Consider the following 19,812-nt stretch of genomic DNA (forward strand, 5'->3'; position numbering starts at 1 on the left):
TTCCATTCCTCAGAGCCTCCTTCCCTGTCCCAGTTTATCAAAAGCAATCAGCCTCAAATAATCCTGATGCCAAAGAGACATATCTTGGGGTGGCCAATTCCAGGTCCCCACACTGGCAATAGAAGAAAACACACCAAAAATACTCATATTTTGGGTGGTGGGATAATTCTTAATCATTTCCCACTTTTCTAAGAGTTTCTGCAATAAATATATTACTTTTATTTTTACTTTTTAATTAAAAATACAACATACAGCCCTCTGCACCTCGTGCTTTGCATTCAGCGATGTCACAGGAGCAGAGCACCTTTCCCTTCCCCTGGAGGGGCCACTGCTGAACGCCAGGACGGACTGACCCTCTCCCTTCTGCTGATGAACACAAGACTGTTTCCAGTTTTTTCTACTGCAAACAACGCTGCAGTGAAAATCCCTGTAGAAAATCCCTGTGTGTCCATCATTTGACCCTCGTGAGATTACGATACATTTACAGCTGTGGGGTCACTAGGTCAAAGGGTTTGCGCATCGGCAAATGGGACAGAAACTTCCAAACTGCCTTCCCTTGTAGGGCTCCCTCCCAGTTTACACTCTCACCAGCAGAAATTATATTCAGTGGTTCCTGATCCCTTCCTCAATGCCTAGCACGAGGTTAAATATACAGCAGGTGCTCAGTAAGTAAGCTACCAGTGAAAATACTACATTATAGCTGGTTATGTTTTTAAAGGGAAAGAAATGAAAATGGAAGGTGAGGAGAGGAGAAAAACAGAGTAAAGCAGAAAAAAAGAGAGAAAGTGACAGAAGGACAGCTGCACAGAAGAGAGAAATGGAAATGCAGGCATTGTGGCCCACTTGCCAAAGTCCACAGGTGAAGGGATTTCTAGAGACTTGCCCAGCCATCCTGAGCAAGACAGCAACACAGCCAGACAGCGCATGCATGCCCAGAAGAGAGCCACAGCCCACCTGGGACCTGTTAGCAGGGTCTCCAGAGGGGGTACTCATCCCAGACTCCGTTTACGTTTATTTTTAATCCAAAATAAATAAGCAACTTCAGCGTTTGTTTATCCAGACTGACAGCAGGCTGGACCAGGTCTGTGTGCCGGCTGGTCACTGCAGGAAGGGGCTCCCACACTGGCCCGCTGCAGACGGCGTCTGCTCAGTTACGCGGGTTTGCAGATGATGTTGAGCACTTTTAACCAAATATACGCTCACGAAATGCACGGTCGCTTAACAAGGGCCCTGCAAGGAATTCGCAGAGTGAAGAGAACACGAATAAAGCAAGCGAGGCGCCCACACAGGCCAGAGGGGTCCCTCACCGCCCCGCCCCCCTCTGTCAATCAGCAGGGGCAAAAATCACTAACAGTGGAGTCAGGGCTGGGTGGGTGGCCAAAATAACGCAAAATTGTTAAGAAAACTATTTGAAACAGACTTACAGCCACTGTTAGTAATAAGGAATCTCACCATAAGGGTATTTTGTGCCTTGAGAAAGCACATAACGTATAAGCCAGAGACAATGTGAAATGGTAACCGTTAACAAGACATTTAAAACAATGGTTACTTCATCTTTACTTCTTTAAAAACTTTTTGTTTTATAATGGGCCCCGGGGGCTGCCCCACATGCATCTCCTTCTACCGAAGCCTCTTCACGGGAGGAAACCGAGGCTCAGAGAAGTCCTGTCCAGGATGCACTGTGTGGGGGTGAGCAAGTGGGTTTCAGAAATGGGACTTCTCCAATAGCCTTCTTCTTTTAACCCAAGCACCCCAGGGTGAAGCTGTTGACAGGAGACCCTACAACTCCTCTCTCACCCTGGGGACGGTCTTCATGCCTTTGATTTTTCACTTAGCCTGCAGTCTCTAATGTTTTAACCTTTTATTACGGAAAATATCAAGCATACAAAAGTACAGGAAATAATATAATTACACCCTCAGGGCCCTTCACCTAACAAACAATTAACTCCTCTGGCCAATCTTGTTTCCTCTTTCCTCCCACCCACTCCACTGGCTTATTTTGAAGCAAATCCCAGATTTTATCTGTAAACATCTGTAAATTTTACAAGTATTTCAGTAAGTACTTCTAAAACGTATGGGCTCTTTTTTAAAAAAAAAGCAAAACCACAATGGTATTACCACATCTAAACATACAATTCCTTGAGATCATCAACAGCATTCTAATTTCCCCAATTTTCTTACAATAAAAAAATTTTACATCTAATTTTTACATGATTTTTTTTCTGATATTGGTAACAAAAGTGGAAAGAAGGAAATTAAGATCACTTATAACCCTGCCTTCCAAAAATGACTACCATTAACTGAGCATTCTCTTTGGTTTTTTAGTATTAATATATACAGATCAAATATTACAATATGTATTTTCGCCACAAACTGGATCATCGTATATATAGTTTTGTATCCTGCTTTTTAAATACTTTACATTCTCTGTATTTTCCCATGTCATAAAAATATTTCAAAAATTGAATGGCCTCATAGTATTTCATGGTACATGTATGTACATAATCCCAATCCCCATTGGGCTCTTAAATTGTGCCTTTCCCCCATTTTTTTTTTGGCCATTATGAAGATCCTTGTAATAAATATATTTGGTTATATCTCCAAGTCCTTAAGATAGATTTCTAGGAGGAGAATCACTTGGTCAAAGGGAGGGTTTTTAAACCTTTCTTAAGTTATCCAAGGGGTGAGTTCAGACCTAATGCTGATGTCTTCGTCCTCAGTGATGTGGAAAACTCTCCTGGAGGATACAGCCAGCGGCAGTTTAGAAGGCAGGGAGGAACTAGAGAACTAGAGGTATGTTATGCAGCAGAAGAAAATAAAGTGGAGAGAAGATGCAGGCCCAGTTGACAAGGCCTCCGCAAGCATGGGAAGGGCAGAGGGGGGTGATCAGGAGGCACCTCGGGGGTTTCCAGCCATCTCGTCAGCACCACCAGCCTTCTTTTGACTTTGGACTCTTCCAGCAAACTGCTTCTCCCTTTAGGCTCAGTCCTCTCTTCTCAGGAGCTCCTCTGGCCTTTTCCCCTGTAATCCTGAGCCGTCTGGCCTCCCGCCCCCACCCCCCACCTAGAATGAGCTCCTTCCTGGTTGTACCTCTCACTGATTGCCTACAGACTCACAGCTCACTTACTGCCCTGTGAGGCACTCATTCTATAGACCTGTTTGTGCAACCAGCTGATAACCTACAGACAATCTAAAAGTTGGACCATTACTAATGAGCCCACATGTCCTATGTTGGTCATGAAGATATAATCGGAAATTCTGTGAAATACTTTGCTGACATCAGGACACATTAAGACTGGAACTAGCCTTCTACTGAACTAACCTAGTAAATCTTATCTCTTTCACCAAAAAAAGAAAAAGCTTTTTTTTCTTGGTAAATTGATAACCATATATCATTTCCAAATGCTTACAAATTATTAAAATCATTCTAGGGGCCAGCCCAGTGGCATAGTGGTTGAGTTCATGTGCTCCAGTTTGGCAGCCCCAGGTTCACAGGCTCAGATCCCGCGCGTGGACACACACACTGCTCCTCAGGCCATGCTGTGGTGGCGTCATACATACAAAATAGAGGAAGACTGGCAACAGATGTTAGCTCAGCGACAATCTTCCTCACCAAAAAAAAAAACAAAACATAACCATCATTCTAGACCTTCATATCAAAACCCGAAGAGGGGAAAAACAGCAACATCCGACACAATGGAGGAGACATTACACTGGCTATTAGAAGTAGAAGCAGGGGAGGGGGCAAGAATATTACTTGCTACGCTCAAACTTGCTCGCCTAAACTGGGATATTACTTTTAAGAGGAAAAGACAATTATTAAACAATCTTTTCCTGCCACACAAAAAAACTAACAGGGGTATCTTGTAATATCTCTCTCAGTTGTTTTTTTTTTTTTTAATGGCAGGAAAAAGAATTATAGACCTATCTCGCTCATAAATGTAGATGCCAAAATTCTAAATAAAGGTATTGGCAGGTCAAATCCAGTGAGGCATAAAAGCAGACTACATCATGGCTAAGTCAGGTTTATTCCAGTTATGCAATAAATGTATATGGGTTAACATTCAAAAATCGATCAGTGTAATTCACAACAAAGGAGATCAGTCATTCAGTCATCTCAACAGATGTTTAAAAAGCATTTGCGGGGCCAGCCCTGTGGCTGAGTGGTTAAGTTCACGCGCTGCACTGCGGCGGCCCAGGGTGTCACTGGTTCAGATCCTGGGCGCGGACCTAGCACCACTCATCAAGCTGTGCTGAGGTGGCATCCCACATAACAGAGCCAGAAGGATCTACAACTAGAATATACAACTACATACTGGGGGCTTGGGAGAGAAGAAAAACAAGAAGAAGGAAACAAAAAAAGATTGGCAACAGATGTTAGCTCAGGGCCAATCTTTAAAAATAAATAAATAAATAAAAAGCATTTGGTAAAATTCAACATCTATTTATTACAAAAACTCTTAGCAAAGTAGGAAGAGAAGGAAAATTTCTTGATCTGATAAAGGAAAATCTACCAAAAACTACAGCAAAATCATACATAATGATAAATTTTGAAACATTTCCGAGACCTAATGAAACAAGGATGCTCACGTCACCATTCAACACAATCCTAGATGTCCTTCCTAGGCAGTGAAATAAGGCAAGAACAAGATATAAAATGTACAAAGCTTAGCACTCAGTAAATAAAATGGCCATTATTCACAGGCAACATAATTATGTGTAGAAAATCCAAAAGAATCTAAAATAAATTATTAGAATTAACGAGTAAATTTAGCAAGGTCACTATACAAAAACTAACTATATTTCTCTATACTTGTATGGTATAATAAATAATATATCTTCTTGCCATTTGCGACAACATGGATGGACCTGGAGGGCATTATGCTAAGCGAAATAAGTCAGACAGAGAAACGCAAATACTGTATGATCTCACTTATACGTGAAATCTAAAAAAACAAAACAAACTCATAGATACAAAGAACAAACTGGTGGTCATCAGAGAGAAGGGGGGAGGGAGGGGCGAAATAGGTGAAGAGGACTAAGAGGTACAAACTTCTAGATATAAAATAAGTAAGTCACACGGATATAATGGACAACACAGGGAATACAGTCAACAATACTGTAATAACTGTACGGCGACAGATGGTTACTAGACTTAGCGTGGTGATCACTTTGTAATGCATATGAACGTGGAATCACTCTGTTGTATGCCTGAAACTATAATGTATGTCAACTACTTTTCAATTAAAAAAAAAAAGAATATATCTGGTCTTTGACCCTGGTTCCTCGAACAGAGATTCAAAAACCTTTGGAATTTCCTGAGCAATAGAAGTGTCTTTATAATGTTAATGAGACGACTCTAGGTGGACCCTAGATAGCTTCAGGACAGGGCTGGTCCCCAGGAGAACCTGCCCTACTTTCAGGGAAGGGAAGGGGGCTGGAGATTCGATCCAATCATGTGGCCCACAACTTAACCAACCATGCCTAGGTAATGAAATATTGATAAAAACTCTGTACCCCAAAGCTCAGCAGTTTCTGGGGTGGTGAACACACTGATGGCCAGGGGGCTGACCCACCCTGACTGGATGGGGAGAGGGCTCGGAAGCTCAGCATCCCAGACAGTTCCAGCCCTCATCCTATGCGTATCCTTAAAAAGAAAACTATAACCATAAGTGTAGTACTTTCCTGAGTTATGTGAGCCATTCTAGTAAATTATCAAACCTGAGGGGAGTCATGAGAACCCCCGAATTTACGGCAGGTTGGTAAGAAGTACACAAGTGGGCGGCCCCCACCTGTGGCCGGCATCTGAAGTGAGGGCCGTCTGGAGGACTGAGCCTTAGACCTGTGGGGTCTGATGCTAACTCCGGGTGGTCAGCGTCAGAATTGAACCGTAGTACACCTCACTTGGAACAATCTGCAACAAACATTTGGAAAATAAAATTCTAAAGACACCACTTAAAATCACCAAATACCTAGGAACAAATGTAAGATGTAAGACTTCTACACAGAAAATGATGAGAACATAAGCAAATGGAGGGGTAATCATGTGCGTAGATTGGAAGATTCATTATTATTAAGATGTCAGGTCTTCAAGTTGATCCACAGATTCAATGCAATTCCACAAAATTCCCAAGCAAAAGGATAAGAATAGTCAACCTTGAAGAACAAAGTACTTAACATTACCAGATATTAAAACTGATTATAAAACTACTGCAATTATGTCAGTGTAGTACTGGAACAAGGAAAAATAAAGAGACCAATGGAATATAAAGGCTTCCAGAGACAGATGCACGTGCCAACACCATGGCTCAGTGGGGAAAGGACAGTCTTTCAGTAAGTACTGGAATAGCTGGATATCCGTATGGATAAAGAAATGAATCTTAACCTGTAACACATCAAAAACAAAAATTCCAGAAGGATTATAGAGCTAAATGTGAAAGGTAAACAATATGGCTTCCAGAAGATAACAGAGGATCCTAGCTTCCCGCCTGTATACAGGCAAAGAATCTTAAGCAGGATATCAAAAGTACTAACCATATGGATGGTAAGCATATGACAATGTGCTCAACATCAATAGTCACTAGGGAAATCTGTATTAAAATCACAACGTCATACCACAGACCTACCTGACTGGTTAAAATAAAATAAAATAAACAAATAAGCAGCCGACAATACCAGAGTTACGCGGACAGGAGTGTAAACTGATACACGCACTGTAAAAAACCGACTCATCTGTGCCCATACCATGTCCTAGCAATTCTACTCTAAGGTCTATTCCCAACAGAAATGCCTACATTTAGTCACCAAAAGACATGCACAAGAGTATACTCTTAGTGCTCAACAGCCTCAAATGAAACAACCCAAATGTCCATCAACAGCACCATTGTGGGCTGTTTATACACGGAATACTAGACAGCAACAAAGACGGAGCTACGGCTGCACACAAGATGGATGAAGCTCACAACCTAACACTGAGCAGAAGGAGCCAGATACAAAAGAATGCATACTGTGTGATTCACCTTAAACCTTCAGAAACAGACTAAGTAACCCATGATGACTTTGGGGCGGGGCAGTGGCTGGGAGGTGCATGGGGGCGCTTCTAGGGTGGTGCACTGTTCTGCTTCTTGACTCACTGGTAGTTACACAGGGCTGTTCCTTTGCAAAAATTATAAAGTTGTACACTTAGGATTTATGCACTTTGCTTCAATGAAAAATTTGCTTTGAAACAAATCTAGGTGGTTGCCAGAGGCGAGAGGTGGGGGGTGGGTAAAATGGGTGAAGGTGGTCAAAAGGTACAAATTTCAGTTAAAAGATAAATAAGTCATGGGGATATATGGTACAGCACGGTGACTATAGTTAATAATATACTGTATTATATATTTGAAAGGTGTTAAGAGAGATCTTAAAAGTTCTCACAAGAAAAAAAATTTTTATAACTGTGTGGTGATGGCTATGAACCAGACTGATCGTGATCATTTAGCAATATATACAAATGTGGAGTCACTATGTTGTACACTTGAGACTAACACAATGCACTATATATCTCAATCAAAAAAAATCTAGAATCGACAGTAAATTTTCCAGCTGGGAGTTACTGGAATATCCCAATCTTCTGGTCTCTTTCTTAATCTCACTGAAAAGTGACAGAACAGCGGCTCAGAGCTTGGCCTCTGGAGGGGAGCAGTCTGGGGTTGCCACTTGGCTGTCATGTGACTGGGAAAGAGTCAGGCTCTCTGAGCCTCAGTGCCCCATCTACAGCACTGGAGGACTAATTAAGTATTCGATAAAGGCTAACTGTTAGAGAAAGCACTTCCTTCTTCCTGCTCTACCCTCTTCCAGAGCGCTGGGTCTGGGGCACCTCCGGGGACACGGGGCCTCCTGCGGAGTCTCTGTTCCCTTGGAGCTACCTCTTGTCTTTGCTGCTTTTCTGGCACAGCACTGAGCCGGGTGCTTCACATGCCTTCCCTCACTGAATCCTCACCACAGCTCTGTGAACCGAACACATTAACGTGAGTGACCAAATCACCAGCAAGCAGAGAAATTCTTCTGAGCCCAAGAGGCAGTCTCTATTTTGAGCCTCTCATGAAATAAACTCCACTGCATGAGCATTTACTCACTTTTAAACTCAATCTGAGGGAAGTTTGATGAGAGATGGACATCAGTTTAAAACACAGGACTCCAGGTGACTGTGCATGTGTATGTATGAGAGACAGACAGACAGAGAGAGATAGAGGAGAGAGACAGAGAGAGACAGAGAGAGAGACAGAGACAGACAGGCTGCCTGCCTGGAGGGGGTAACTGTGTGTCTGTCTGTCTGCGCCGGGTAAGTGCGTTTCCTGTGAGGGGAGAGTGTGCCTCTGTGTGAGCCTGTCTTTGTGTCTGTGGGGGTGGGGAGTGAGTGTGTGTGGGAGTGAGCCTGCCTGGGGTGGAAAGGGAGGGAAACTCCTTCCAACCAAGGCTCCTGGCTGCCCGCTGGCCAGAGACCAGGCGTTCGAGAGAGCCTGGGAAACCAGTCTTTCGAGAACCTTGCCCAGGTACTGGTAAACCAGCCCTGCAGCATGGAAGCAGCTCTGACTGTACCCTCTGGGGAATGCTCCAGCAACACCAGGCTTAACCCGAAGCAAAACAGGCTGGCAGCGGCACACCCCAGCCCTCTGGGCTACCTTCTTGTCAGCCACACAGCACTGCCCAGCCCTGAGTCCGTGGAAATCCTCCCAAACGCTCCTCCCAAGAAGCCCAGGGATAAAAAAGGATTTCATTTCTTATCAGAGGAAAAATCTGAAGAGCCAATCTAAGCCGTGCTCCAAAAAAGCAGGACACAAAATTGTACGCAGACAATGATTTAAACGTGAAAATACAAATGGGCAGCTAATATGAGAGCGTGGCCACAAAAATGAAAATGGTTTTGATCTTGCTGTTTGTTACAAGATGTTTTTAACCAAAAAATAAAATTTAAAGTAAATTTCTAAAAAAGTTATTACAATAAATCAAAATATTAAAAGTGGTTCTTTCTAGGTCACAGGCTCATGGATTGTTTTGTTTAGATTTTTGTGTGTTTTCTAAAGTTCTGATGATGAGATAGATGCATCACACAATAAGGAGGAGTCCAGACTCCAGTCTATGCAATGAGCCAGGAGTGCTTTATGTAGCCACAAAACTACAGGATGTCTTGGCACGCTCAGGGCTGACAAGGGGTAACGGAAGGCACAGTACAGGCGAGCACCTAAGGGCAGCTGTGCCTGCAGGCAGACAGAGGGACTCGGAGAAGCAGGGGAGAGGGGCCGGGTCAAATGGCAGGAACAGCACCAGAAAGCTACTCCCCATCCTCTTGGCTCAGGGCCATCTTGGGCACCTCTGGGAAATTCGATAACCCTCACATCCTCATGGCAAGTTCTGCTGAAAAGTTCCAAAAATCCCTAAGACCAAAGGAAGGCTTAGAGAGAGCCAGCTGGAGGACAAGCAAGGGAACTCATCCCTCCGCGTGGGCTGGGTTGAAGAAACCTGGTGGCTCTGCTAAAATCAGTCACCAAGACAGTGACAGAAGGGCCTGGGCCATCCTCACCTTCTATACACACTCTCCCTGGCTGTGCAGCCTGTCAGGAGGGTGTCTGTTAAACGCTCTTACTGCCCCTGCCCGTGAGGTGCCATTCCCTTCCCTCAGAGATGCCCTTTCTGTTCAACGACCCTGGCTCCTCTGTCTGACAGCACTCATGTGGGGGGCGGGGAGGGATGGAGAGAGAAGGCACACGGTCGGACCTCGAAGCCCCTCCAGAAACGGCTGAGAAGCAGTCACATCACGCAGAAGCGGTTTTACCCTAAGTTGGCGCCAAGGACGGATAAGCTCATTTCTTGTCCTGTGGTCTTGTCCCCGTTCTCGCAGAACACGAGCCACAGAAGTAGAAAATGCCATGTCTATTCACCCTTGAAGACCCAGCTGAAATGTCACCTCCTTTGGAGTGTCTTCCCAGACTTCTACGGACAAGACAGGCCTCTGCTTCTGGAAAGTCCTCTGCCCCTTAGCCATTTATCCTGTCGGACAGTTTCTGTGCACTCATCTATTTTCAAGGTTAAACATCTCTTCGATACCTCCCATCCTGACCAGAGGTGTCCAGAAAAACTCTGGAGCTGGGCTTTCTCATTAAAAATATAAGATTTTTGAAAAGTAAACACCAGGATGATCTCACTATGATCTAAGAAGCTCTTATTAGGGCCGACACATAAGGCAGCACCTTCCAGTACACAAAGAAGAGCTCTAGGAAGAGAACTGTAAATGCAAGACTGGTGAAACTGCTCCCAGCTCTGGCTCCTCTGGCAAAGCCAGCCCACAGGCTGCAGATGCCAGCAAGGGGAAGAGGAGCAGCCGCCCGCAGGCCGCACTGTACGGCCCTCCCCACAGTGGCCATGCTCCGTGCCCCCAAGCACCCGCTAAAGAGAAAGAGAGGAGGGGCCTGGCCAGCGTTTTGTCAGCTGCCCTGCTGGCACCTCTACCCTAGCAGGCAGCTGCTGTCACTCTCAGATACACTTGCCCCCGGGCAGCTTCTGGAGATCAAATCACCAGCTCAGTTAGAGACCATTTCCAGGTGGCGCTATCTGAGACCAGGTGGATGGCTGCCTTCACTCCCACTCCTGAGGCTGCCCCCTCCCAGCACCTTGTGACATAACTGTCCCATCCTACAGTCTGTGCTCAGCCCTTGCCCCATCTGACCTCCCCAGGAGGCTCCCAAAACCACACCTGCTTAGCTCTTTTCTCTCTCCAAGAAGCCACTTTGGCCAGGCTTCTACATGTTTCTCACGTTCTGCCTGCTCTCAGCTGACTTCCAAAGCTTTCAGCTTGGTCCTGGCCTCACTCCCAAGCCCCTACATGGGCACGTTCACCTGCACACTTGCCCAGATGGACTTCACCCTCATGCTGCTCACTGTGGTCCAGGATCAGAGGCGTGGGCATCATCCAAGAGCTTGTCAGAAATACAGACTCCGGCCGCACCCCAAACCCACCAAGTTCAAATCTGCATTTTAACAAAATGCCCAGGCAGTTTGGGCCCATGTTCAAGTGTGAGAAGCTCTGGTGTACACAGTGCTGGGCACAGAGGAGTCCAAAATGGGGTCACGCCATTATTATTTACCATCACTCCCTTCCCTCCACACTCACCAACTGTCGCTGCTTCTTCCTCTCCCAACTTCCATCAAATGACATCATCATCAACCTGAATCCCAAGCTAGAAACCTCAGGTGTTCATAACTACTTCCTGGCCCTGATTTCAACATCTCTGAAACGATCAGTGAGTCCTGTTATTCTGACCTGAGAAGCATCCTTGGCCCCTCGGCACTGCACCACTGAGCAGGGCACAGCCAAGCTCTGCTGACACGTCTGTCTCCCTGGCAGACTGAGAGCTCTGTCAAGAGGGCTGTTTCATTCCTCTCTGATTTCTAACAGCTTGCACAGAGTGTGACACACAGGCTTCAAAAAACTAGATGTCTGCTGAATAAATGAAGGAGCGAATAAACAGAAGGAAAGATGATACTTAGGGTGTGTCAGATGGTAGAAATCAAAACGAATGCAAAAATTATACAGTGTTTTTGCTTGACTTTGTAAAGGTGTTTCAGGAATAAAATTAAGAAGATAAGGGATGGGGCCGGCCCGTGGCCGAATGGTTAAGTTCACGTGCTCCACTGCGGCAGCCCAGGGTTTTGCTGATTCAGATCCTGGGTGCGGACATGGCACCACTCATCAAGCCATGCTGAGGTGGTGTCCCACATGCCACAACTAGAAGGACCCGCAACTAAAAGTACACAACTATGTACTGGGGGGCTTTGGGAGAAAAAGGAAAAATAAAATCTTTAAAAAGAAAAAAAAAGAACGGCAAATGTGGAAGGAGTTAATAAAATATTTCTAGCTTTCCCCCCTCCAATTTATAACCCACCAACTTTCTATGAGGAGCAATAACAGTTCCAAAGTCACCTAATGGATCAGTGACCCAGCTGGGCAGAGTTTAAACGAAGCTCTTTACAGGGGGCTAAATGGTTATAAAGTGGGTGGGGAAAGATAAGATGACTAAAGATGAGCTCAGTCCCTGGGAGGGGCAGAAATGTCACAGAGGGAAGGGCACTGCAGAAAGCTGAAAGCTGGGCTTCAGTGTGGGGCTTGAGCTTCTGATCTCCAGGGGGAGAGTTCATCGATTATAGTGCTTTGCTTCCAGAGTCTGAGAGAGCATCTGCGATAGAGGAAAAATACAGCTGAGCCAGGAAAAGTCCAAGGAGCCTTTATTCTAAGATTTCAAGCTGTAGACAAACCCAACCACAACACCCAGTACTGCAAACAGTGCTAGGCGAGGTTTTAGTCAAAGGACAAAGGTTCAAATCACACGAGCCTCTCGGTGGCCTCACTGCTCTCACCAACTAGATGGTCTTACTCCTGAGGTCCTGCAGCACCCAGCACAGGCCTTGCACACAGTACGAGGGTCAACAAATATCTAACGATAACTGGCCTGAGTTGGGAGGCGGAAGCAGCTGGGAAGCCCTAACCTCCTTGCCTTAGTCTTAGGCGGAGCTCAGACCCCCATGCCTGCACTGACTCCCCAAGCTTGCCTCTAAGTGTGCAGGAGCATACTCATGAGTCACGCTAATGAGGGAAGCTATGTAAACTCCTGATGGTCAAAGACCACTTATTCACAGAGAAACTGAGGCACAGGGAAGGGGAACCATGCATCACACTCAAGACCCCAAACTCTTTCTCAGTTGCTGAGCTGAACCATTAATAGCTATGTCATTACAAGAGCTCCTCCTGTCTTTCCTGGCGCAGCTAGGCCCCTGGAGAACAGCACAACACCCATTTTTCTTTATCCCTTATCAGCTCCTCAAAATTCTAGCACTTCTGGAACCGGGATAACTCTCAAATCTGACAAGTCATTCATTGATTCAGTGACTTTCTCTTGAGGTTTTACGATGTGCCAAGAACCATTCTAGGGGGCAGGTACACAGGAGTGAACAAATAAGGAGCCCTGCCCTTTGGAACTTATATTCTAGTGGGAGGAGACAGACAATAAACAGCGTAGTAAATTTATAAATTACATAGTTGTTAGAAAGTGATACGTGAAAAAGAAAACTAGCACAGGGTAGGGGAGACCAGGAAGGTCAGGGTGGAATGGGGGGTTACAGTTTTAAATAGGGTGCCAGGAAGGCCTCACTGAGAAGGTGAAGTTGAAGCAGACATGAGGGAGGGGAGAGCGAGCCACATGCATCTGGGAAAGAACATTCCAGCCCAAGTGAATAGGAGGGCAAAGGCATCAGGGTGCAAGCATCCTGGTGTGTTCAAGCACAGCAAGAAGGCCAGTAGGGCTTGCCGGACAGTCGTTCATTTGTTGTTCATTAATTCATTCATTCACTCATTCATTTAACACGCACTCACTGAAGACTCATCTCTTCACCAGGCACTGAGTGGCAAAACACTAATAGGCACGATCCCTACCCTCAAGGAGCTCATACGCTGTCGGCAGGAAGGAGATAAAACAACCTTAAAAGAGGATTACACTCAGAGCAGAAAGGCTCTGGCAGAGGTCAGGGCCCTGGCCCGACTTGGAGGTGCTGAATCGTCCACCGAAGCACAGGACAGACCCTCAGAGAGATGCTGGGCTAGTCTCAGCAGGCAACCCCAGCTCTGATTTTGATGCTGCCGACAACGCTGGCTGTTGGTAACCTTGCTCCCTTGTTTTTCTTGGCTAAAAAAGAAGGCTTCCAAACACCAAATTTGTAAAGGAAATCTTTTAAACTGCAGATGTGCACTAGGGGTTTGCCATGTCCCAGACAGCCTCAAACTAAAAAGGTAAATGCCAGATGGAAAGACGCGGAAGAGCCCACACTGGGGGGAGCCTGGGGACCAGGAAGTGATGATGGCTTAAAGCCCCGGGGTGTGCTCATCAGGGATGACCATATCACACTTGCAGGGCTTCCTGCTGCACTGGGTAGACCATCCATGGAATTACCAGCATCCCCTGGGCTCGGGTTTGGGCTCAGGCCGCAGGCCTCTGTTAAGGCGGAGTGTCCAGGGGACTAAAATGTGCATCTGGAGAGTTCCGCTCAGCAGAGCTCTGGCCTGAGAGATGCTAGCTCTATTTACCCAGCTTCATGAAGTGGCACTTTTTTACAAGATGAATCCAAACGTGGCCCTGTTAAGACCCAGGAAGCTCCCACCCTAGGAGAGCTGAGACCTGCTGACCAGAGGCTGGGAGCCCGGCCAAGCCAACCCATATTGCTTGGTTGGATCCAGATCTGGGCTGAAAGATGCAAAACGTGCTTGCTGGGTGTGTCACCAACAATGTCCCAAAGACCAGAGAGGTGATGAGGAGGAAACGCCCTGGTGAGTCCTGACCAGGTTCCTGACCAAGCAACAAGAGAGAAGTCCTCAGAGCCAAGAGGCTGCAGAGTAGAGGTGGGGCACAAATCCACACTGCTCTTCTGTCCCAGGCTGCGGTGCCTGGGGGAAATAGCTTCCTGGGTCTGCACCCCCAAAGTTTCCCCCAGGTTATGCCATCACCACCAGATGTCCACATCCCTCCAGTTCCTGAGAAGTGAGGCCGCCTTATGGGGCTGTCTCCCACTTGGACTTATATTACTCAAGGCTTCTCTCAGCTCTGATGCTGAGATTCAGTCTGTCAAACTGAAAACAGGAGGGGACCAACCCCCGACCCTGGCCCCTACCCGAGCATCTTTTCAGACCAAATCTGGCAAGGCCAGCTCCTCCCTATTCCACTCTACTGCCCACTGACCCAGCCAGTTCCAGTCTCCCTTCCACTCACTATTCTAGAAACAACTAACAAGGGTCCAGAGCTTGCTCTCAGCTAGGGTGCAGAAGTCGCTCCCAGGCCAACCTAGGTCTTAGTCAGCAGGAGCTCTACCTATGGGAAAAGAAGCAAAGTCCCCGGGTTTAGGATGAGCTCCCTCCCCCTCCCATTCCTTTATAAAGAGCTTCCCTTTCTGCCTCCTCACTCCCTTTGGCCTAGGAGGGTTTTACTCCATAATTGGCTTGTTTACTGCCACTCTGAGAGGTGGGAGGAAAGTTCTGTTGGAAGTAAGGAAAGAGGTGTGTGCCCTGAGCTTTGAGGCTGGTGAGTAAACTCTCCAAGCGCCTCTCTAACTACCTGAGAACTGGCCAAGAACCCACGTGAGAAAAAAAAACAAGGCCACGCAAGGCCGGCTGAAGATTCCAGCAGACCACAGAGGGGAAGCTTATGTTTGGCGCCTGGGAAAGACAGAACAATAACCAAAACTTAATCTGCTTGCTTCTGCTGAATAGTCAAAGCATTACTTGGCATTGTTCTGAGTGGGGAGCCAACTAGAGACCTCCCAATTCGGCTTCTGTGGGCTAGGAGCTCCAGTAACGGCATCCCCCTGCTCAAAAACTTTCCACAGCTCCAATCATACTTAAGCATCCTTTCAAGGCTCTTCCCGAGGCCGCTAATGACTCAGCCTCTCGCCCCGGCACTGATGAGCAGAGCCCACACCCAGCTGAACAGGACCACTTGCTGGGCCACAAATACAGCCTTTGCTTCCCCACTCAGATCCTCTGCTCATGGGGTTCCCTCCACCTCAAGTACCAAGTCTCCCCACCTTTTAAGGCTATCCTCAAATGCTCCCTTCCCTGTGAAGGTTCTCTCAGTTCCCTAGCTCCTTCCCTGCCCCACCCCAATCAGATGCACCACTGTGCTCTCATCTCCATGCCCTGGTGCTGGCCTCATCTAAGACGTCTGCCTTACTCTGTCCTGCTTCAATAGCTCCCTGAGGCCTCGCTCTCTCCCTCCAAGGGGGCAAGTGTGTCACTCAGCTTTGATTCACCTGAAGCATAAGGCACAGTGCCTGGCAGACAGCAGATGCTTAAGAATTCTTTTTGCTGCCCCAAATGCCATTCACCTCAGAAGCAAAGGAGGTGATTGGGCAAAGGGACACTATGAGCAGCAGATGCAAAACAGGCAAAGGTACAGAGGAGTGACAAAAGTTCACCGGGAGAGCTGCGCCAGGCCTTACCCTTCTTGAACTCCTCCAGCATGGCATCCAACTTGGTGTCATGGAAGACAAAGTGCACTGGGTGGTTGTAGAAGCGGGTGATGGTCTTGAGGGGAGTACAGTCATCGGGGTCCACAAAGGCCAAGTCTTTGACATAGAGAATATCTACAATATTGGACTGCTCATCTTCAAACACGGGGATGCGGGTATAGCCGCTTTCCATAATCTCCGACATCGTGTTGAAGTCCAGGATGGCATCACTGCGGATCATGAAGCAGTCTTGCAGCTGGGTCATGATATCCTCCACAGTTTTGGTCCGTAGTTCCAGGGCACCCTGGATCATATTTAGCTCCTCTTTCACAAGATCATTATAGGGCTCTGTCACCTTCAACATCTCCATCAGCTTCTCCCGATTGTAAACGGTGCGAATCTCCTGGCCCAGAAAAAAGTCCAGGAGCTTGCTGATGGGGAAACTGAGGGGGAAGGTGAGTAGCATGAAGAATTTGGTGATAACGATAGTGTTGGCACCCACAGCCAGCCCGTGTCGGGAGCACAGGGCCTGAGGTAAGATCTCCCCAAAGATGACAATGCCAATGGTGGAGGAGGCCACCGCCATGACTCCAGACCCAATGAGGTTGTCTAGAAGGATGGTGAGGGAGGTGTTGACCAGCACGTTTCCCAAGAGCAGCGAGCAGAGCAAGTAGTTGCCCTTGCGCCGGATGGGCTCGATCTTGCGGGCATAGCGCCTCTCCTTCTGCGTGCCACAGTTCTGCACGATGCGCAGCTCCATGGGGTCCAGGGCCATAAGCCCCAGGTTGAGGCCAGAAAATATGCCCGACAGCACTAGCAGCACCATAATGAGGAGGATGTGCAGCCAGAGGGGTAGGAACCTCCCATTCTCCTCCACCATAAAGAGCAGCGAGTCGTTCTCCGTCCACCTCTGCCAGGGCCCGTCCACTCCGGCCCGAGTGCACAGTGCATACAGCTTCATGTTCTCGCTCCTCCGGAGGAACTTAGTGAGCACCACCAGCATCCCTGACGTGTTTTCGCGGGTCACGTTGACCAGCTGCTTGACGACCAGGTCTTTGGTGAGCTCGGGGCAACTGGTAGAGTTGCGGATGGTCTCGGAGTTGTCCACCTCGGTGAAGGAGATCAGGTTGCTGGAGATAGAGCCCAGCCTCTGGCCGTACAGCCTTAGGTTCACCGTGCTGCCCTCGGACACGAAGATGATGCCTTCCTGGTTCATCCCACACGATTTGTTGCAGCTCGCCAGCCTCATGCCCAGGATCGCGCCTCGCTGGGGGTCGCCCTGGCCCCGGGCCTCCCGCGCCCAGAGCAGCACCAGCAGCACCAGCGCCGCCAGGAGGAGGCGCCCTCGGGCCGGCCCGCCGCCCGGGCGCCCGCCCCCGCCCACCGGCGCCATGTTGCTCCGGCTCGGCCGCCGCCGCTCCCCGCGCCTCGCCGCGCGGCCCCGCTCGTGCCGCCGCTCCTGCCGCTGCGCCGCCGCCGAGCCAACTGCCCGGGCCGCAGGCCTGACGTCAGGTCTGCGCCCCGCCCGCCCCGCCCCGCCAGCCCACGCCCCTCATTTGCATGGGGGCCCCGCCCCCGGCGCGCGCCTCCAGCGCCCGCCCTTAAGGGGGTCCGGCGCTTAAGGTGGAGCGGCGCCCGAGCGCGGGAGCCGCGGGCGGAAGCCGCGGGGGGGCGCCCGCCCCGCCCCACCCCACCCTCCACTTCGGCCGCCCTTCCTCGCCGTCTTGCTCGCCCACTCGGCGTCTGCGCGGGTCCAGCTCTCCTCCGGCGGGACCCACTCTCGTGGTCGCGGAGTTCCTCGTCGGCAGCCTAGCCGGGGCCGCGTGCCCTGCGCCTTCCCTTCCCCAGAAGTCTGCAGCTCAGGGAGTGTGTCCCTTGTCTGCAGGAACCTCAGAAGCAGCCCTACGTTGTGCTGCGGCAGAAAAGTGCTTTTCCTGATATAAAACAAGAAAAGTGGATCCTGAGGGCGGAGGCCTGCGGGAGGCTTACGAAGCCACCGGCATTGCAGCCTGCCCCTTGAAGACTTTTCTGGCCACCCCTCTCCTGGGGGGTTTGCTGACCTTGTCCCAAGGCCAGAAGAAGCTTCCCCCAGCGCCAGTCTGAGAACTGAGAATGAAGAGTGTACCTGCAGAGAGAAGGGCCAGGGTGTGGCCTGGCCTTATCTCATATCGTTTCCATTTAGGACACAAATATTGAGCCCCTACTGTGTGCCAGGCACTTGTTCGGGCTCTGACAATATAGCAGTGAATAAGCCGAAGTCCCTGCCCACTGGAGTTTACAGTCTAGACCAGAAAACAGGCAATAAACAAGTAAACGCAGAATGTTTATTCAATCCTCTGAACAACTCTAAGAGGTAGTGTTATTTCCCTGTTACAGATAAAGAAATTAAGTCTAGACACACATTAGGGTCCTTACAGATTGTCGTCTTAAGAGCAGGCTTGGGTGACTTTGGGAAGGCAAGTTGGAGGGTCGCTCAGCCCCAGATTCTGCATCTGTAAAGTGGGCATAAGAATGATACTACAGCATCACTTCACTAAGCTGGGGCCTAGGTGTTAGACACGGCAGGACAACTCTAAATGTTCTTTGGCTGTGTAGCTGTTGTTGTTGTTGTTGTTGTTGTTGTTGTTGTTTTTGCCTGCCCTTCCGGGACCAAACCCGTAACCCCAAATTGTCGGGGTGACTGGCCAGCTGGGGCAGCTGCATGTGGAAACAAGCTGAGAGGTGCCGCCCCAGCCTAGCCCTGAAATGACTGCTTCCTGGACAGCCCTACCGCCGTGTCAGTTGGTAGCTATGAATTACCTTGAATTAAGTGCCAAACACTTAGGGTGTGTGGGGAAGACCGCAGCTGCCCACCCTGTTAGGGGGCAGGAGACAGACAAACATCCCGATCATAATTGCAGAGGTGCGCTGAGGGAAGAATCAGGGACCAGGCTGACCACAGGGTCTCACAGCAAGTCTTTTCCCCAGCCCTGGAGACACAATCCACTTTAATCTCTCTCTGCACAAACACTTGTGTTTATTTTTATTTTGATGTGCTGTTTGCCAATAAAAGCAATAATCGGGCCAGCCCGGTGGCATAGCGGTTAAGTGTGTGTTCAGCTTGGGCGGCCCAGGGTTCGCCAGTTCAGATCCCAGGTGCAGACCTACCCACTGCTTATCACGCCATGCTGTGGCAGCATCCCACCTATAAAGTACAAGAAGATGGGCATGGATGTTAGCTCAGGGCCACTCTGCCTCAGCAAAAAGAGAAGGATTGGCAGTGGATTTAGCTCAGAGCTAATCTTCCTCAAAAAAGAAAAAAAAGAAAAAGTAACAATCAATACCAGCCAGAAAAAGTCTAAACAGAGAGGAATAATCATACAGTGTTATGGAAGGAGGTGTGGGGGTGGAGGCCTGATGAAATTAAGCACTGTTAGCAGAGGGCTTGCATACTAGGCCAGCCGGAAGCGGTCCCTTGCAGGCAGGTTTTCACATTCCACAGTGAAGGTCCTGCGGGCCAGTTTTTTAGGGAACAGGAGCTTCGGGATGGGCACTGGCCGAGACAGAACAAAAGCAGAAAGCAGAACCTTTGACCGACTGTTCTCTTTCATCTCCACCCACCAGCATGAGCTACCTGCCTCGCCTCAGAGCAAGCCCAGCTCTTGGGGAGGCTTCTGCCCACCCCGCCTCATCTCTTCCCAGCTGGCTTTAGGACTACTGCCCTCCCCCACCATACTTAGAGACTTTCCCGTTCCTTTGTTGACCCATTGGCTATTTTTATTTTGCCCTTTTCAGATTGTCTCTACT

The 19,812-nt window shown here is 48.5% G+C and overlaps 1 protein-coding gene across 2 annotated transcripts in view; it reads right to left on the reverse strand.

Annotated features, from left to right (window-relative positions):
• Positions 1 to 17,518, reverse strand: part of CNNM4 (cyclin and CBS domain divalent metal cation transport mediator 4) — a 35,373-nt gene extending 17,855 nt beyond the window's left edge. For both annotated transcript variants that reach the window (XM_070236132.1, XM_070236131.1), the window contains exon 1: positions 16,018 to 17,518. In XM_070236132.1, coding sequence (XP_070092233.1) covers positions 16,018 to 17,419 — 1,402 coding nt within the window. In that variant the 5' untranslated portion in view covers positions 17,420 to 17,518. The remainder of the gene's footprint in view (positions 1 to 16,017) is intronic.
• Between the last annotated feature and the right edge of the window lie 2,294 nt (positions 17,519 to 19,812).

The sequence above is a fragment of the Equus caballus genome, chromosome 15, assembly GCF_041296265.1.
Source record: "Equus caballus isolate H_3958 breed thoroughbred chromosome 15, TB-T2T, whole genome shotgun sequence".
In the NCBI taxonomy this organism is placed as follows: Eukaryota; Metazoa; Chordata; class Mammalia; order Perissodactyla; family Equidae; genus Equus; species Equus caballus.